Raw genomic sequence first — 19,803 nt, forward strand, 5'->3', positions numbered from 1 at the left:
ACTCAAATGGGGCACAAAATAAAACAACACCTCTAATAACGCTTAAAGTTGGATGCTAACATAGGACCGTTAGAAAACAAGTATTGGAATGAGAATAAGATATATTTTTCGGAATAATAAAATAAACATCAAGACAATGATTATATGTCAAAAACTGTTTACAAACCTGAAAAAATTACTGAGACTACAATTTAGAGATGACAGTTAGACGGAAATTTGTGAAATTTCAAGAGAGTAAGGTCAGTTATGTGGTTCTTATACACAGTGCATAGTTCTAAATAAACTCGTGGACTTCCAGAATAATATAAATCAATATAATGCCATTTTTTTAATTAAACTGATAATTAAGGTAGGGAGGTGAGGTAAATGACAAGTAACTCTTTTATATTCGACAATACACCTTTGTAAACTTACACAAAACTGATGAAAGAGCTGCAACATCTTGCAAGTTTAGATATAATGGATCATCCTAGTTCTACCTAACAACACCTATTAATTTTATATATTTTTTTATTTATTATCCGTTTGGACTGTACTTCCTGAAAAGCTTTCAAAGTTAATTCAGTTATTATAATTAGAAAACAAAAAGGACTTCATCTTCTACGGCTTAAAGGCAATTACTGCCCCTCTAATTATATTGCCGAAGCCAGAACCAGAAATTGTCTATATATTTTTTTCTCAGTATTGCAAGAAAGGAAGAATCTCTGAAGAAGAAATACTTTCATCAAATAATTTTGCGAAATGCTGCCTGATAAAAATCCGGGTTTATACCAGACACCTCGGTGGTATGAACGGTAATGATCGCAATATATACGTACATGCTGTTTCACTTCAATCACCGACAGCGTAGTAGGCAATATATAAAATGTGATTTATACAATTATTTTTGTTTTAATATTGTCTCTTTCATTAAAAAGAAATATAATATTTTCATCGAGCATATCGAACGGTCATCAGCGAAACTCTTCTTTTTCAACGAATTGGTAATAGGAGTAAGCTTGAAAGCTAATAATAGCTTACATATTTGTGTTGTTGTTATGCGTCACACGTCAGCACCTGTTGCCGACTAAGGCTTTCTACATATTGTATTTGCGTACGCACTAGAATTAAACAAACAAAGCTACAACTAAAATTATATGCAAAGAAATGGAGCACTTACGGCTAATGTTTTGCTTATTTATTTTACGAAAACTATTTTATTTGATAATAGGTAAGAGGCTGGTAGAGTGTTGAAAGAATACTTTTTATTTACCTGCTTTAACCACCTTGTCAATATTTGTGGAATTGAGCTTGGAGAGACGGCACGGCCGCTTTATTTTAGTCTTTACTTTATTCGGTCGCCAAGTTTGATTTTGTTCCCCGTTATTTGTTTCTCAAGTCTCTGGCTAACACAAAGCCTTATGTATATAAACTTCATACATCTTTGCGTGCTAAAGCCTTTTAAAACATTGCAAATTCAACTCAGTGTTTACTGCTAAGACTTCTCTGAATACATTGTAGCTCTAAATCCCAAGCTAAGCAAAGTGTTATGAATAATATATTATATTTAGAGAAAATTCAAAAACTATTCGACTGAGAATATAAAACCCGAGTGTATTTCTGACTCGAAACTCTATTCTGGACATTTATATATGAGCAAGACGACGTCAAGTGCTCCCCTAACCACCACTTGTTAATCAAAATTAAGTCCACGTATTTTTTACAATGTGTCTCCCAAACGATTTGTAAAAATTTAAACTTTAACAATATTTTTCCATTTTCTTTGTAATACGCGACGTTCTGGTGATGTGTAGTCTGATTATTGAACCAATGATGCGATTGGATAGTGTCTGGCACGAATAATTCATTCTGGAAATAGTATGTGGTATTGCCAAAAATTTATATAATGGGGTCAATACTACCACTAACTCCCACATACATACCTTATATACGTTTTTCAAACTTCCGATTGGCCTTATACCATATATGTACATACATATATCAATTAATATATAAAATATCTTAGCTAAAGTAACTGAACGTACAATAATGGATGTCGAAAATATATGAATTTAGTCTACGAATTACCCCAACTCCCAAATAGCATTCATAATGATTATCGTTATTCTAACAAACCTTATGAACGACTAGTACAATGTGTGAGTATATGTGAGATATATACATACATATTTATAAAATGGCTTGAAAATATTTTTTCAAGTATACTTGAGCAATGTCAAAATTTAATAAATTCAGCACCAACACCCTTTCTCTTCCCCCAATATACCCTATATAATGATTTTCGACTTTCCACCTGAGTTTAAACCGTTCCGGTTGGAGAAGTTTTCTGAATAATGTGGTTTAGCGCTGAATATGAATAAAATTGGTTTAGACCTTAGTCTAAAACTCATATCCCTAATATAAAGAATTTCGATTATCTGGTTGCCATTTATTAATTTTCGTTGTTTAATGTAATATTAAAAAAATATTTTATTGCATTATTCATAACATTTATACAACAATATGTATTATTAATAGTAGTAATAATATAAATAATAATAAAACTCGTTATTATTTCTAATTATAAATACCGAAGCAGTTATGCAGTATGATGCTCGGTCGGTCGATGTTTTGACCGCGCTTGGCGCAGGACACGCTGATGATGACTTTTTATTTAATTTATAAACTTCTGATAGTCAATTTTTGTTTATTTGATTAATTTTATTATTTTCTAGTCATTAAATTTCAATTTTACTTTATTTTTCTCAGTGTGCAAAACTTCACACATCTGGAATTCAGAAATTGATTTCCACGCGCCAGTTAATTTATATCTATGCTCAACACGCTCAACGGCTCTCATTAGCGCTTTGACAGCTGCTGCCGCTCTCCAAAGTAACTGCGCGCCACTACTGTTAGTTGGGATCCCCCATATACCTAATAACAATAAGACGTCACATGGGTAGATACATAAATATTTATGTATAAATATGTGAATAGTTCGCCTTCCAGGGCAACGCTTATCTTCCAAACCTTCGAAATCGCAAACCGCACCCAATAGCTCTCCCATACTACACCACGAACGCCACTGCAGCGCTGCGCTGTGCTCCCAAATACCGCGCAATTATTTTGCCGGTTGTTTGCTGTTCACTGTTTGCCGGTAGCAACACGCTCACCGTTTCATGCTCGTAGCTGCCGGCAAAATGCTGCGGCGCGCTCTGCTCAGCGTATTTAAGCGCTGAGCGCACCACCAAACCTTCGTAGTCTGTTCAGAAACACTCGTAGGTTCAGCTGTGCAGTAGCAAAAGGCTTCAGAGGATTCGGTTAATGTGCGTTCATAGCTTCAATGAAGATTTCTGCATTTTCGATTTGAATCAGTTTTTAATTTGTAATTAATTTTTGGCATTTTTTTTTGTAGTTTAAAGAAAAATTTAGCGCAAATTAAGTGAAAACGTAATTCGATAATTTGGATTTAAGGTAAGAATATGCTAAAATAAAAAAGTAATTTATAAAAAATAATGCTTGTTGCTGGAGTGCAGCGCTGCTTTGCAGTCTTTAAAATTAATAATTAATAATAAAGTTAGTTTATAAAACAAAAAAAAAATTTAAAATTCAAGCAAAAGTGTTTAATGATGTAATATTACTAAACAGAAAACGAAACAAGAAAGAAATTATTTACTTTTTTGCAAATTTATTTTTATATTTTCGAAATCGAGAAAGTGTGTTCGAAAGCAATTCTAATCAACAATGAAAGGAACTCGTTGTAAGCCAATTTCTAGGAGTGCATGTGTGTGCGTGGGTGTCTGTGAACGTGTATGTGTGTCTGTGAGTGTGTGTGTGTGTGCACCCATTGTAAATTGATGTCAATTCGAAATTTATAAAAAGCTTACACCAACCACCAACTTACTGCAATTGTGTACAAAAACAGTGTTTGTGCAAATTGAAATTTCGATAATCGAACTCTATTGATTCCGTGCAATGCAACGCTAGAACGTTTCAGAAAAAAAAATGCAAAAAAGGCATTTCATCTGAGGCAGCAAAGGTAACATCCAAATAGTCGCACGCATTTTAGTGCAGTGGGCGCGTGAACGTGAACCGAGTGCGATCTCAAAACTGTTTCAGGGACAAGCAGCGAGTAAGTTCGAAATTTATGCTGAAATTATATCTATACTTGTAAATATGTTCGATAATTTCAAAAGGGTTTTCACAATTAATATTCAAAAATGAAAAAAGTGAAGTTAGTGCTTTCTTGTGATTCAAAATTTCTTTTCAATGTGGGCGTGTATTCAATATAAACTTTTTTGCGAAATTCGAGCTGAATGACGTTGTGTTATCAACCTAAAATTGCTGATTATACAATATGTACGTAATATATAATTGCATGTTGATAAGCAAAAATAGTGATGAAATAGAAATATCTTATCGGTCATTCAAATCCAGCTAATAAATAGCAGTTAAATTAGATTGCGCTAATGTTCGAAAGATCAAACAATATTTATCATTTTTAAACAGCAAACTTCCTCTTGAGATCAAATTAAGCTGTCCAAATGTTCGAGAAATTGTCAAACATTTTAATTAATTTTTTCCTTTAGAGCGAAATTATATTACAATAGATAGCACCAATGTTCGAAAAATAAATTATATTCAATATTTTGTAATATTTAATTATTTTCTTACAAATGAGAACAAATTAGGCCTACAAAACGTACTCAAATCGATAAACTTTTAATTATTTCCTTATAACGAAATTAAATTAATTGTGCGATTGTTCGAAAACTCAAAACAATTTTTTTTTAGAATTGAGTTATAATAAGGTCCATAAAATGTTCCTCAAATCGGTATATTTTTGAATTTACTCTTAAATCGAAAATAAATTGAGTTGTGCAAATATTCGAAAACCCAAAAATTAATATTTTTCCAATATTTTGTTTGAACCGAAGTTAAATTTGGCTTTGTTAAAGTTTGAAAAATCGAGAATAGCTTGTTTTATATTAAATGGACCATAAATTAGATAACGCATATATTCGAAATATCGATAGTTTCTACTTTTTTTATTTATTTAATTTTTATATTTTCTTTAACTCAAAATTAAATTAGATTTTTTAATAATTATTAAAGTAAATAGAAAGTTAATTAAAGTATGGTATGTGAATGATCGAAAAATCGAAAATCACTTATCTTAATGAATTTTGATTATTTTTCGTTTCGTTTCAATATTTTTTCAAATTCAAAATTTAAATTAGAACATTCAAACATTTTTTATTATCTACTTACAATCGAGAGTAAATTATATTATGTGAATGTTCGAAAACCCGAAATTCATTTCTTAATGAATTTCGATTTTTTTTTTTTGTTTAAACAAAGTGAAATTAGATCATACACGTGTTCGAAAAACATAAAATCATTACCTATATAGTATTATTGAATTACTTTACTTAAATCAAGAGTAGGAAATAACTTTTATAAAAAATGCTCCACCTATGTACATACATAAGTATTTACTATTATTTAGACTAAAATGCATCAGTTCATTTTGAAAATGGAACTAATGAAATTCTAAAGTACTGATAAAAGTCTGAAGTATATTACTACTCTGACAATGCAAGATCTGAAGTTTTCTGGGTTGGATACTTCAGTCCGACCTTCTGCCGTCATTCGTCATAATATTATAATGTTTTTTACACAAGAGAGCTAGCACAGTATAGGTATTTCACAATATATTATGAAATGTTGAAGATATTTTCTAAATTTTCAACGGAAAGCTATCATAACCACATTATGTACTTCAAAATTTGTATCTAGATATTTTTATACTTCCACTCCAACTAGAACTCTAGCAATACTATTTTGTTTTTTTTTTTTTTTTTGCTTAGCTCGTCTTAGTGAACATAAATATATATATATACTATATCTATAGTATTTCTAATGCAACAATATGTTCGAAGAGTATGTTTTTTTGATTCTTCTATGCTTCGCTATACGTTTCACTATGCATTTGGCCTTCGTCTACAATCTGTGTTTCGTCCAACTTCGGAGACTGGCCAATCAAACGAGCTACTGGTATAAATCAATTAGAAGACTTCTGCAGTTTGAAAAATACTGCCAGTTTGACAAGTTCTCCACATGCTCCTCTGCACTGAATGCTACCAAAATTTTGATTACTATTTTCACATGTAATGTTTTTGAAACGATAGCTTATTTCAAAGATAACAGAGAGGAGTGAAACGAAACGTAGACAACTAGTATATTTTAACACCTGTATTGATGCTTTTATTCATTTTTTTTTTTTTTTGTTTTAGAAGATATTCAAGCACTTTCTACGTAACAGTTTGTCCTCCAATTCATCGTGCGCCTTCCTTATACAGTACACTTGGCAGCATGCCCACTAAGTCAGAAATGTGCAGTTACATTATTTTTTTTGTGATTAAATTCGAAAGCAAATTCGAAATATCCGTTTCCCACTGACAGTTGCATTTCGAAAATCATCAATCAACTGTTTAATTGTAAATTTTGGTGGCTTAGTGTAAAGTAGAAAATAAAAATATGTAATAAATAAATAATAACAAATCACGCATGTATGTATGTTTTCGAAAAGCCAGAGGAGCATAAAAATTGCGCTAAATTAAATTTAAATCACTTCACAATAAAAGTCAATTTAGCATTGCAAATTGTAACTAATTCAATTTGTCGACGCTCGGCTCTTGTTGGCGCATTTAATTGGATTGAATTTATTTTTATATTTGCGGTTTTTCGTTAAATTTAAATTGCACAATGCACACACGCACACAGATATAAAAGCGCGCCTTCGTTGATTCATTGCAGAAACTATTTAAATTTCCTTTTCTTCTTTTAGCCTTTTGTTGTTGCCTAATCTCAATTAGCTGTTTATTACAATTTGGCATATGTTTCGCGTTCGTTGTTGTTGGCGGCATTGATTGTTTATTTAATACAGTGCTAATGGGCGTATTAATTGATGATATCGAATAAAATGCTATGTGGAAAATTCGGTTCATTTGTTGCCCATACATATGTACATATGTATATACATATATACGTATATATGTATAATGAACCATTATTATATATATATATATATATATAATTTAAAAATACAAATATATTTACAATAATAGTACTTTCCGGCGGTTATTCTTCAGTGAAACCAATAAAGAGTATTTCTAAGAAACAAAGACCTGTTTCGTGTGAACCTTCTTACTACTATCAGAATACCAACTGAAGAAGAACTTGAGGCCTCTTTAGAATACTTTTATAAAAATATTTATATGCTCGATAATACTGTTATTTATTTAAAAAAACAATGGTAAACTAACTGGTTTCCATGTGAAAGTACTTCAACTTAACCTAACTATTTTATGACTTTGAATTTTTCATTTGATTTTACACAATTACTTCGGATAAGTACTAAAGACTCTCGCTTCTGACGTTCATTTTTTTTAGAGGAAGAATAATTAAAAAATACCTTATGCAAAAGTAGCTTTATCGATAACTTATTTAAGGCAACAAGTGATAATATTCATATCTAACCGCTTTCACAACAGTCGGGTCTACGTAACTGAAGCGCGTCCAGATATTTTCCACGAGACGGTACATTTTCATAATGACAACACAATAATACCTTAACTTAAATATTGCTTTAAGAATATCGAAGGAAAATCGTTAGGCTTCATCCGCCTTCAAAACCGCACGGGAACTTTCCATGAAAATGGTGTTATAGGAAAATATTTCGTATGTAGATATGTATCCTCCCATTCCTTCTGCTATCCAGATGATCTAGCTCTAATAGCATAGTTGATCTTGTCCCAATCGTAGGGTTTCTTACTTTCTTAGACACGTTGCCGCTGTAAGACTGTTTTGATTTATTGTACCAAATACCGCACATAACAGGGATTAAGCTAGCCTACTTGTATCTCGATCGAAGAAGCCTGACGTGAGAACATAGATATATATCAGCATTTCTTACAAAATCCATCGAAATAAAGACGATTTTTTTTGATCTTAATTGATTCATTATACATTCAGTAACGACTTCGGACGGAATATAGTGTTAATATGTAGTGTTCATAGAACTGTCAACCCAACTTTTCTCCGTCATGTCTGAACACTGTAAGTTCAGAGCTCAAGTGAATAAGATCAGTTAACAATGAACATGAGTAAATTTTCCAGTTGTGACCTGGGTTCGTTCCAAAAATTACGAACAAGAAAATCAATAATCAGCCAAAGTTAGTTAATCAGTAGTGTTCGAGGATTTCATTGATCATAGAAAAAAATAAATGGAATCATCGACAGTTGTCGATTGAAACTCATTTTTTGTCAATATTTACTTAAGACTTGGGTTAAATGTTTTAATATACACTTTTAAAATGCAAATAGTTTTCGCTCATTTAGGCATTTCAGTAATTATACATCTATTTTCTGATTTCTCAGTTTAACGCCTAATATTTGAGGCCTCATCAGCCTTCACATTCACTTAAACGTCTGTTGCTTGAGCTCGTTTATTTCATTGCCTCCTTGGCATCATCCATACCGCTACGCAGAGTCTGCCACTGTCGTCCGTTACTTATTTTCCATGCTTCGATATTTCGGCGTTGACCGCCAAAGCACGAGCTCGAGCATATTTGCCAGTTGAGCCCGTTTAACCGGTTTAAATATTTACCAGCAAATGTGGTTTCTTTTTGTTTGCTTGCTGCCGGCTACTTAAGCTTTGTTGCTACAACATATTACCGGCTTTTTGGGGCTTAGTCACTTTTCCGCCAAGACGCGTCGCGCACGCTAGTGGCTTGTTTAAATCGACGTTGGCGTGTTGCAAGCAAATGCTAGTTAAAGCAACCACACCTCAAATCATGCCAACTCACGCCCAACCTCCCCACGACGGCCGGCAAACACTCATCACTCAAGAAACAAAAGTAGTGGCTGCAGATTGATTTCGCTTGGCAAATTTATGTCGGTTACTTGCTTTTGCCGTTCACCAACGCGTTGCATCGAATTTCATGCTATGTATCTGCCAGCGGAAAGCAACAACAACAACAGCGCGTTGCAGCGTTGCAGAAGCAATGAAGCAGAAGAAAGCGCCAACGCCCTAAATTCAACCGCAAACGCAGTGATGTTGACGATGACGATGTGTTGTTGGAGCGGGCGCGGTATTTGCGCACGGCAACAACAGCAATAACAGTAACAAGCAGCGCCAGGAAAGGCGGCTTGTAATATGAGTAATATTAGCGCATTTAAGCGCTCGCCGTCAGTGGGCGCAGGCCTAACTTGCCACAGCACACACGACACACATGCACACGTTGGCAACGCGACAAAACCAATTCCGGTGATATTTCAAACAAGCTGTACTAAGCCGTTGCCGAGCCGGCTGCCGTTATGGCGACAGTTTAAGCGTCGGCGCGTCGACTAAACGCTCGCTTATTGCATTTAATTCCTTTTTTGTGCGCTTTGCACGCTGCACTCGTGCGCTTGTTTGTAGCGTGGGCGTTGCTGTTTACCCAAGCCGAGCTGGTTTGTTGTTTGGTTGCCCCTGTCGTTGCTTTGGTGCATCAGTTTCGCCCGATTTGGTCTGCCTGCTCGCATTCCAAGACGCATTAGGCGTATTTCCTCAATCCCCAAACATTGTGCGATTGCAATTAAACGCCCACCACTTTCTCACATACATACACACAGTACATAATACCCCCAGTACACCCTCTTTCCGCAGCGACCCTCGTGACCTCACTCTGCTATACAACAGCCAAAGTCTGATTTATGGTAATTGAGCTCGTTTAGCAATTCTTGCAAGAATATGTTAATTTATAGCTAAAAAAAATAACCGTTACCCTTGAGAAATGCTGCCATATTTACAAAAAAGAATTGTATTTTTAAATTAGCAAGTACTTAATAATAAATTGCAGTAAACAACGGATGTTATTAAAATAATATTTTTTCCAGCAACAAGCACAACAACACAGACATACATACATTCGAACTATATAATACACCATCAAACATTTAATTGGTCGTGAAATCACTTGACTTTGCCCGTGAACTAACAAGTTTGCGGCATGAATCCATTCTCAATTACTAAAATCGCCTAAAGCTCTCCTTCTTCGCTTAAAAATATATATATATGTGTGTGTGTGTCAGTTCCAACTGCCCAATATTTGTATGCAAATTAAGCATGAAGCTCTTGAGTGTCCGAAGATAGGCTATATTTGTAGCTGACATGTGTAAGCTTCGAGTCAAGTTGAGTGGCTATGAAACAGGTTTGATATGTTTTTAACTTTATTTGCGAGAATTTAGAACTAGAGTAGCTTTGATAAGACTCAAAGTAGACAACAGTAGCAACTGAGTAAGGAAGAGCTGATTTTGCGCTGAATCGCATATGTTTTTGTTCGCTTTTAAGTAGTTTCTATAACAAGCATGAAAGTAGGCAGTAGGAGAAGCGGAGAGTGTTTCGTTCCCGTTTAGCTCTCTTGTTGTCTAAGAAGTACCGTTATTGTTAATAGATAATAGTAAAAATTATAATCGAAAATTTTATAATTTTTCAGTCTACCACACATTTGAACACTGTAAAGTCTAAATTGTGTTGTTAAAGATGAGATGTTTGTAAGCTATCTAAGTCTGCTCTATAGATGGCAGCTTCCTCGACTTCTTAGTTAATCAATAAAATACTACTTAATCATTCTTCGATTTCCTTAGACCAATTTCTATGTTCTCTTTTATCGCTGAGAATGTAAAATTCACTGAAAGCACGAAATTCGGACGAAATTGTAGATGAGATAAAAATTATCGGTAAAATTTCTGAAATAAACTTCTATAAATAATAAAGCACCTTTTTCGAATATTTTTGTTCTTGCTATCTTTGAACACTCAACTTTTACAGACTTAATTTCTTCCAATAAAAATAGGAAATCCCCAACTTGGGTATATGGGAAAACTACAACTTTTGACTAATATCTGTTGAGCGTTTATATATCCATTATATATATATATATATATATTTTATATATATATGTACCTTTATACTAATAAATCGTGTGATTGCGCTTACGATATCGTAGTATGATCTCTTGAGTAACTACGGATCCGTGCTCGTAATGCAAAAGTTCGAGATCTCAAGATTAACTTTCTTACACCTCACTTAAAATCTTTTCTGAACTTTTGCTTCAATTCATCTTGAAACTGGATATTAGCCCATAGAGTATCTGCCAATAAGATTTAAGAAAACTTACAGTTAAAAGTATTTCTAAAAAGTGTTGCCACCTAATAAAAAAATTTATACGAAAAAGTTGATTAGATAATCGAAAATATAATTAAAAAGATTTAAGATGGCTTAGAACTCAAAACATTTTTAAACAGAATTAACACCTGTTTAAATTATTTAAATCAAAGAAGAGTATGGCAATATGGTTATGAAGTTAAACAAATTTAAGATAGAATGCTATCGAAAAAACTGTTGAAAAATGTCTGAAATTTATAAATATTTAGAAATATTGTCAAATAGGATTGCCACCTGTTTAAGATTTTTTAAATGTATTGTAAATTGATAAAAGAAACGAATTATTACAAAATGGGTGTTGAGTTAAACATTTTTTACATTTAGTGCGCGATATTTTTAATAAGCGTTGCCAAGTGTTTGCAAAATTTGAGTAAACTTAAGATAAACGAACTATTACGATAGGCGTGAACTGTAGACGTTTATTGAAGCTTACAATTACAAATATTTGTAGTGTTGCCACCTGTTTGAAAAGTTTGTCAATATTCATATATACATTTTAAGGTACATTAATTTAATATTATAATAATGGTATCAGACTAAACAGGTTTGAAAAAGTATTATTTTTACGAAGAGTTACCGTCTGTTTCAAAAATTATATAAATAGTCTGATAAAAAAGAGACACTTCAAATATCTGTGATGCTTCTCGGGAAATATTCATTCACGAACCCATTAGGTAAGAATATCCGATGTAATTCAGATTAATTTCGATGATAATCCGACAGCTTAGACCCATTTTACTGACCTATTGTCACTAATGCGTCACTGTAGTGCACATTCCATATGGTTTAGTTTTTATTTATAACCGAGTTATTTGTTTGTGTTGGTATGAAAAAAACTTGATTACCCCCTAGTTCAAAGAAACCTTGAAGCATAGCACCAATTATTATGATTATGAGTGTTCTTATCTGAAAATGTATTATCGCTCATACCCAATGGGGTTACCTATATTGCTCGTATCTTGTTAACTGAGAGCGTCTTATTAAATGTATTTGTCTGGCAGAAAACCTTATCTTATCTGAAATATTAATGAGGACACAAAGCCATTTTTAACAAGAAGTTACAGTGTACATGTTTTTGTATGTTATAAATTGCAATTGTATTTTGCAATTTTGCATACGACTGAAACCTTTTAACATTGGGAAGATAGAGGAAAGAAAAGTGGTGACCTCGTGCTTGATGTGGTGCCCCCGAAGCTGAAGGAATTCGTTTAATCAAGCTGGCAATTCTAATCGAAAGATTTTTTTTCCTGCTAGGTTCGGCATATTTTGACAGAAATTTGCGAAAAGAGGCGAAAGAAGGGTTTTAGTGCCTGTTTTAATACCTTCAAACTGAAGATATTCGGTTAATCGAGCTGTCCATTCTAATACAAGACTCTTTTCTCTCTTGCGCGCCCGCTACTTCGTTTTTCCTGTTTTTTTTAACTTCCCGCTAAGAAAATGGAAAATTTTCTAAAAATCGGGAAGATATTGGTTTCACCCCATTTTGCAAAAATCGAGTTCTCAACAGATCTCGACGTTCTGAGGGTCGAGGAAGCTTCCCCGAACATTTCTACGATGATGTCCGTATGTCTGTATGTATGTGTGTGTGTGTGGATGTATGTGATCCTCTTATAACTATTAAACTGCTCAACCGATTTTAATAAACTAAACGGCAATCCAAAGGGTTTCATTGCACTTGAATTTCGTGTAAGTTTGGACCCAATCGGACCAGTAGATTTCGAGAAATCTCAAAAATAAAAATTTGGAAAAATCGTTTTTTTCGAATTTTTTCCAAACGACTTGACCGATCGACACCAAAAACTAATCAGTTCTAAACCTTGAAGAAACACATCGTTTGCCGCAAACCGGGTCGAAATCGGTTGATTTACTTGCTAGATATCGAAAACGAAAAATTTCGAAGAGCTCAAAAGCAGTGAAAAAAGCGAAATTTGAACGTTAGCGTATGAAATTAGAGGGAAGTTGCAGGGATGGCCCTTGAGGCCAACCGTTTTCCACATTGTTTTTTAATTAAATATTACTTTAACCTTCCAAGAGTTTATCTGTTAGAATCTAGGCACAAAAATTACCAATGTAAGACCACTTGACTTTTAGTTGTAAATGAATTGAAAATGTAAATTGTTTTTTGTCACTCCAGCAATAGTAATAGAAATGACACGTGACGTTACATCAATCAATTATATTTTCAATAAATAATAATAATAAAAATATAGTAAAATATTTATTCTCTCCATTTTCACACAGTTACCACAATCAATCAACAAATATATAAATAATGGCCGATGAAGCACAAGCACCACCAGCAGCCGAGGAAGCGCCACCAGCAGAGGAGGCGCCACCAGCAGAGGGTGCCGAGGGCGCGCCCGCCGAAGCGGCCGCTGATGCGCCACCCGCTGAACCCATCAAACACTCCTACACCCTCTTCTACTTCAATGTGAAAGCATTGGCTGAGCCGCTACGTTATTTATTCGCATACGGCGGCATCGAGTACGAAGATGTGCGTGTCACGCGTGACGAGTGGCCGGCACTCAAGCCGAGTAAGTAGTCGGCGCGACGCACTTTTAATAGTCGAAGGGTTATTCGTAAAAGTATCACTAATACGTTCCCACTCTTTCTTTGCCTATCTTACTATCTCCTTATATCTCTCTCTCTCTCTCCTCTCTTTCTCTCTCTCTCTCTCTTTTCCTTACTCTCTCGGTTTCGCCTTCACAGCAATGCCCATGGGTCAAATGCCAGTACTGGAAGTTGATGGCAAACGTGTACATCAGAGCATTTCGATGGCCCGCTTTTTGGCTCGTACAGTTGGTCTGAACGGTGCCACACCGTGGGAGGATCTACAAATCGATATTGTTGTTGATACCATCAACGATTTCCGTCTAAGTAGCGAACAATGTGTGCGCTTGCATGTTGCGTGTTGTTTTGATTAATTTTTATTTTAATCTATAGAAATTGCAGTCGTCTCCTATGAACCTGAGGATGATATCAAAGAGAAGAAACTCGTAACACTCAATACCGAAGTCATTCCATTCTATTTGGAAAAATTGGAACAGACTGTTAAGGATAATGAGGGACACTTCTCATTGGGAAAGGTGAGTCGAATTATGGAGAATCCGAAAAATGGAAAAGAAGTTTGAATTTTTGTGCTATTGAAACTGTGGATAGACTAACTCGACAAATGGTAGATCTCCATAGACTCAATTTGTCGAATAATTTGTCATCAACTTTTCATTTGGAGAAACCGCAGGTTTGTAATTGATTTTGAAAAGGTGGCTTGGCCGATACTGACCCACAACTGGCCGAGTTATATTCCGAACTCTATTGTTAAGCGTATATTCACCTATATATCTAAGCTTGAAGTCATATAACGGTACTTTTATATAAATATACTATACAGAACTAGCCTTATTAGCATTAACGTACTATATAAGATGTTCCGATGGCATTCAGAACACAATGCATCAATATGATTACGTAACTGATAATTATGTAATGAGGTCACAAAATAAAATGGATCAGAGGATTCTAAAAAACTGCAAGTTGTCTTCGAAAGATCGATGAATTTTTTGAGAAGTCCTTTACATGCAATAACTTCATGGGTTGTGCGTCATTTGCCGAAGGTCGTGCAAGAGTATCCTATTAGTTAGTGCCAGTCCAACTCCGATAGCAAACTTAGATCGATTTTAACTCTTCACAATCCGAGTTCTGCCACTCACTTCGTCTATAGTTGATAGTCGGCGTTCAAAATACGTATGTAGGAGTATGAATAGAGAGTTTGCAATCAATCTGATTGCATATATGATTATCATACCATCGAATGCTCAATAAATTAGTACTCCATAGATCGAAAATCATGGTTAATGATTTAACAAAGAAACATTATGAAGAAGAGAAAACAATTTTTTTTTTAATAAATACAATTTTTATAACATCATTCTATATTTCAGATAACATGGGCCGATGTCTACTTCGCCGGTATCATCGATTACATGAACTACATGGTAAAGCGTGATCTGTTAGAGCAATATCCAGCGCTGAAGGCTGTCGTTGATGAAGTCAACGCATTGGAACCGATCAAGGCCTGGATCGAGAAGAGACCCGTGACTGAAGTTTAAGGCAAAAAAACAAAACAAATTAATAATAATTAAATGAAAGCTGACATAATTTTGAATAACAACATAAAAGAGCTGGAAGAAAGTCTTACTCCGCATAGCATAACTTAGCATAGCATGGGAAGTGCTAAACTAAAACAAACGGCGTGAGAAAGAAGAAACTTATGCAAAACAGCAAAAAAAAAATACAATTCTAAACATCACATAAATAATATTTGTAGAAAAGCCAAGCTTTTTAAACACACACACACCTACATATATACATTTTTACGGATTTCCATGATAGGCAACAACAATAACATTTAATAAAAAAATATAAAAAACATCTTAAAAACAATATTGATCTACATGACACTTTGTTCCTTTTTTTGTGTACTTTTTAACGGTAATTAATTGTGAACTAATATTATTATATAACGGGGAAATAAATAGTAATACAATTATAGCCAATAACTGTTTTTGTTGTGCTAAAAAACATTAACGGTTATGTTAAAATTGTTAAATAATATTTTAATTAGTTAAATATATGCATTAGTGTGGCGTATTTTATATAGGAGTTGGGAATACTATTTTTGTTTTTAATATGACAATATATTGTCTTATTATTATTATTTTTTATATTTTTATATTAATTTTATTTAAATTTTTATAATATAATTTCTGTTAATTAGTGCAGCAAAATATGTTTCCTACTGAGAATTCCAATCTATTTTGCAATTATGTAACTGAAATTTTCAATTTTTCGATATATGTTTATAATTTTCAAATACCCATTTTAAATAAAGTAAAAAATTATTTTTAATACAAAAACTTATTTAAAAAATATATATCACTCAATACACTTTTAATTACAAATATTAACGGCAAAAACTATAAACAAAGTCTATATTAAATTTAATGAGAGTCAAATAGTTTAAAATGAGCAAAAAATATTCTGAAACAAATTATTTTTATTTAATATAATTTTTGTCTACTGTGTATTTGAAATTTTAAATAATTAAATTGAAGTTTGAAAAAATCGATGAATATCTGTAGAAACTAACTTTGCGCAGTCGAAAACATTTACAAAAAAGACTTAATTTGAAAAATTTTACTTACTTTACTTATACAAAGTAACTTTTCATATACAAAGTAATAGTTTCAAAATTTTTTCGATTAAACAGCAATTTTCTACGGTTACTGTTTTAAAATGATTTTAACTCTTGGAAATGTTAAATTGAAAAATTGAAAATTTAGGTTATGTTACCTTTTACATACGCGCACTAAAACTTCTATATATTTTTTTATTACTATTTTATTTTTATTTTATCATTTTAAATAATATTTTTTACTCTTTTCAATGGTATTTTAAACTCTTGGCAGGTTATGACACTTGTAAAACTCTCTTAAGCACATATGTATTTAATTTTATAAAAATGTATTTCCATAATATTTTTATCTTATTATTTTTAAAAATTAATATTTCTATTAAAAACTATATTTGTTGTTTTAAAAAACAAATGCTAGTAGTCTAATTAATTACTTACTAAATAATTCTCTTTGCATTCAACTCTCTAAGCACTTTAGCGCTCACTAAAACACCAAAAGCACATTAAAGTTAAAATAAATTTCAAATACAACAACAATTTTTGAAAGAAAGTTAGTTTAATTGCTTTTAGTGCTTGGTAAATTTTAGTTAATTAGTTTTCTATAAAAAATAAAATTGAAAAATTTAAAAGTTTATTATAAGCGATAGGCTCCACAAGCAAACAAACAACAAAAAACAAGCTAAGCATGCACGCACAGTTGTATACATACATTTGTAGGTTTGTTATATTACTGCTTGCCTGCATGCTTAGACGCTCGTACATACATTAATTAACATCTCCTTACGGGTTAATGGTTTACATACATATTACTATTATTAATATAAAAGATATACATTTAGATTGTATGCAAGTATTTTAGTGCCAACTTAAAAAAACTACTATTTTTAACCACATTTAAATTGTACTCTAATTTTAAACTAACAAACATTGCAAACAAACACACTTGAGTGTCGGTAAAAAAGTGCTAAAAAAAGCTCACCATTGCCACTTTCAACGAAGCACCCCTTATCAGAAAATATTTTAAAATCATAAACTCAAATTCAAAATCATCAAACACTCACTAACCAACACAAAAACTCAAGTGAATTAAAGAACAACAAAAAATTGCATCCAAATGTCAAAAGATATTGCACAACGAACAAACGCAACTACAACGAGCAACACAACTATTGAGATGTACACTGGACAAGCTACCAAAAAACCAGCAAAAGAACACATTAGAAGAAAAGCAAAGAAGAACTATAAATAAAAAAAATTTGCAAATATCAATAATTTTAACAACCACAAAATAATAAATTCGTGTTAATCAAAGGCGCGTAGAGAAGACGCAGCAATAGGCAGTTAACATCAATTTACTATTTAAGCAGCGAATGAAAAAATACGCAAATTAGATTAACACAAAAATAGCATGTTAAATACAACAACAAAATAGTGAAATTTTGAAAACAGCCGTTTTTAACGTGTAACGAAATTTTCTTTAATTGTACTTTAATGTCAAAATAACAAAAGTTACAATAAAGAAAGCATACAGAGAGTGTTTGTGTTTCATTTTTTCATTTATTACTCAATTTAAATATTACTAAAGCAAAGACAACAATTATTCAAGCAATACGTTACTAAGACGATCAAAAACTACCAAACCGGTAGAATTAACGTTTTACTTACCATCAAACGGGGTTAGATCTTGGAAACACCAGTCCTTGAGCGAAGAAAATCTGGGCTAATTTCGTTACGGTAGAACCACCAGCGTTGCGAATTTCCTGCTAGATATTTTAATAGATACAACTCCTACATATCCAGAATTGACCCTGACCTACTAAGCATGTACACGTCCTGCATGCGCGCACCAGCTAACCTAACTCATTTACTAGGTACCACTTGAGCTCGCACTTCCAATTTATATGCTGGACATATCTCACAATTAATAACCACTCTCTTGAAAGAGCAATTCCCACAACAGCCGGTTCTGCGATACCGGAATTGACCCGGATTTTATCCGGCCAAGGGCTGTTATTTCGACGATCTAACCCTGTTTGGATCGGTAAGTTTTAGATTAAGTTTGTCGTCACTGGAGCAACGCCTAGCAGCAGGGTTGCTCCGTATCCTCCTGACCCGTGCTGGCATCGAGTCCAACCCGGGCCCCGAGGTATTCTACTGCTGCGTATGCGCAAAAAGGCTCCATCCAAATTCCACCTCGGTTAGGTGCAATACATGCAATGGATGGAGCCATCTTAAGACCTGCTCGGGCCTTAAGACACACAGGGAGTGGACCACGAGTTACGTGGCCCCATGCTGTCAACGCAATAATGCGACATCTGCCTCAACGGCCGTGCAACCTGCACCATGTTCGCGCACTGCGCTGCCACTCCAGTCGAGTGGCCAAAATAGGACCTCCACGGTCCTAAGGAGCTCACAAAGACAGCACAACTCCCAATCTGACCAACCTTCGATGGCCATGCCTCCTCGGACCCGAAGAAGTGCGCGAGCTACTTTAGCCGGCAGTTTATACTGCACCCTTCGACCGACAAGGCCAAACGATGTGTTACCCGACGGTTGCGCAAAATGCCAAAAGACTGCGCACCATTTAGTTTCACCGATGAGGACGTTCAGAGTGTCATCAAAAAGGCGAAATCGTCTAAATCCATCGGCCCTGACGGAATAAACATGCTGATGTTAAAACATCTAGGCCCAACGGGAGTAAACTACCTCACCAAGGTCCTGTCGATATCCACTCTTCAAATACCCGATGTGTGGAAAGTCGGAAGAGTGGTCCCACTACTGAAACCTGGGAAACCCGCCAACAAAGGGGAGTCTTATCGCCCGATAACTCTCCTTTCCCCAGTAGTGAAGACACTTGAGGCCTTGTTACTCCCGTCATTCACCCACCACCTGAGCCTAGCAGACCATCAGCATGGTTTCCGTAAAGTGCACAGTACCACCACAGCACTTAGCGTCATAAACGCCCAGATAGTTCATGGCCTGAACCAGAAGCCACCCTGTGAGAGGACGATCCTCGTAGCGTTGGACTTGTCAAAAGCTTTTGACACAGTCAATCACGCAACGCTACTTGAGGACCTGGAACAATCAACGCTCCCTCCAGGGCTGAAGCGGTGGACCATGAACTACCTGAGCGGTCGACACTCATCCGTACTATTTCGAGGTCAAAACTCCAAACTCAGGAAAATTAAACAGGGGGTTCCGCAGGGCGGTGTCCTCTCCCCGCTACTGTTTAATTTCTACATTTCGAAACTCCCCCAGCCACCAGCGGGAATTTCAATGACCTCGTACGCAGATGACTGTACGATATTGACGTCGGGCAATGGAATCGATGGCATGTGTTCAAAAGTAAACGGCTACC

At 34.3% G+C, this 19,803-nt stretch overlaps 1 protein-coding gene across 3 annotated transcripts; it reads left to right on the top strand.

Moving 5' to 3' along the window:
- The first annotated feature begins 3,157 nt into the window (after positions 1–3,157).
- GstS1 (Glutathione S transferase S1) lies at positions 3,158–17,979 on the top strand. 3 transcript variants are annotated; one of them, XM_070109324.1, is made up of 6 exons: positions 3,158–3,305; positions 3,395–3,453; positions 13,493–13,785; positions 13,961–14,140; positions 14,204–14,337; positions 15,193–17,979. In XM_070109324.1, exons 3-6 carry the CDS (start codon positions 13,524–13,526, stop codon positions 15,358–15,360), a joined length of 744 nt encoding a protein of 247 aa, XP_069965425.1. In that variant the 5' UTR covers positions 3,158–3,305; positions 3,395–3,453; positions 13,493–13,523; the 3' UTR covers positions 15,361–17,979. The 3 variants fall into 3 exon arrangements, with proteins under 3 accessions (XP_069965425.1, XP_014087906.1, XP_069965426.1); XM_014232431.3 differs by having other exon boundaries at positions 3,159–3,305; positions 13,961–14,128; positions 14,195–14,337; XM_070109325.1 differs by lacking the exons at positions 3,158–3,305; positions 3,395–3,453 and adding an exon at positions 3,960–4,111.
- The last annotated feature ends 1,824 nt before the right edge of the window (positions 17,980–19,803 follow it).

Source organism: Bactrocera oleae, chromosome 4 (genome assembly GCF_042242935.1).
Source record: "Bactrocera oleae isolate idBacOlea1 chromosome 4, idBacOlea1, whole genome shotgun sequence".
Taxonomy (NCBI): Eukaryota; Metazoa; Arthropoda; class Insecta; order Diptera; family Tephritidae; genus Bactrocera; species Bactrocera oleae.

Bases quoted from the DNA above. Each gene is read 5' to 3' on its own strand.
- GstS1 (XM_070109324.1), top strand. From the start codon at position 13,524: ATGGCCGATGAAGCACAAGCACCACCAGCAGCCGAGGAAGCGCCACCA. The intron at 13,786-13,960 runs GTAAGTAGTCGG...TCGCCTTCACAG, and splicing joins GTGGCCGGCACTCAAGCCGA to CAATGCCCATGGGTCAAATG. The intron at 14,141-14,203 runs GTGTGCGCTTGC...TAGAAATTGCAG, and splicing joins CCGTCTAAGTAGCGAACAAT to TCGTCTCCTATGAACCTGAG.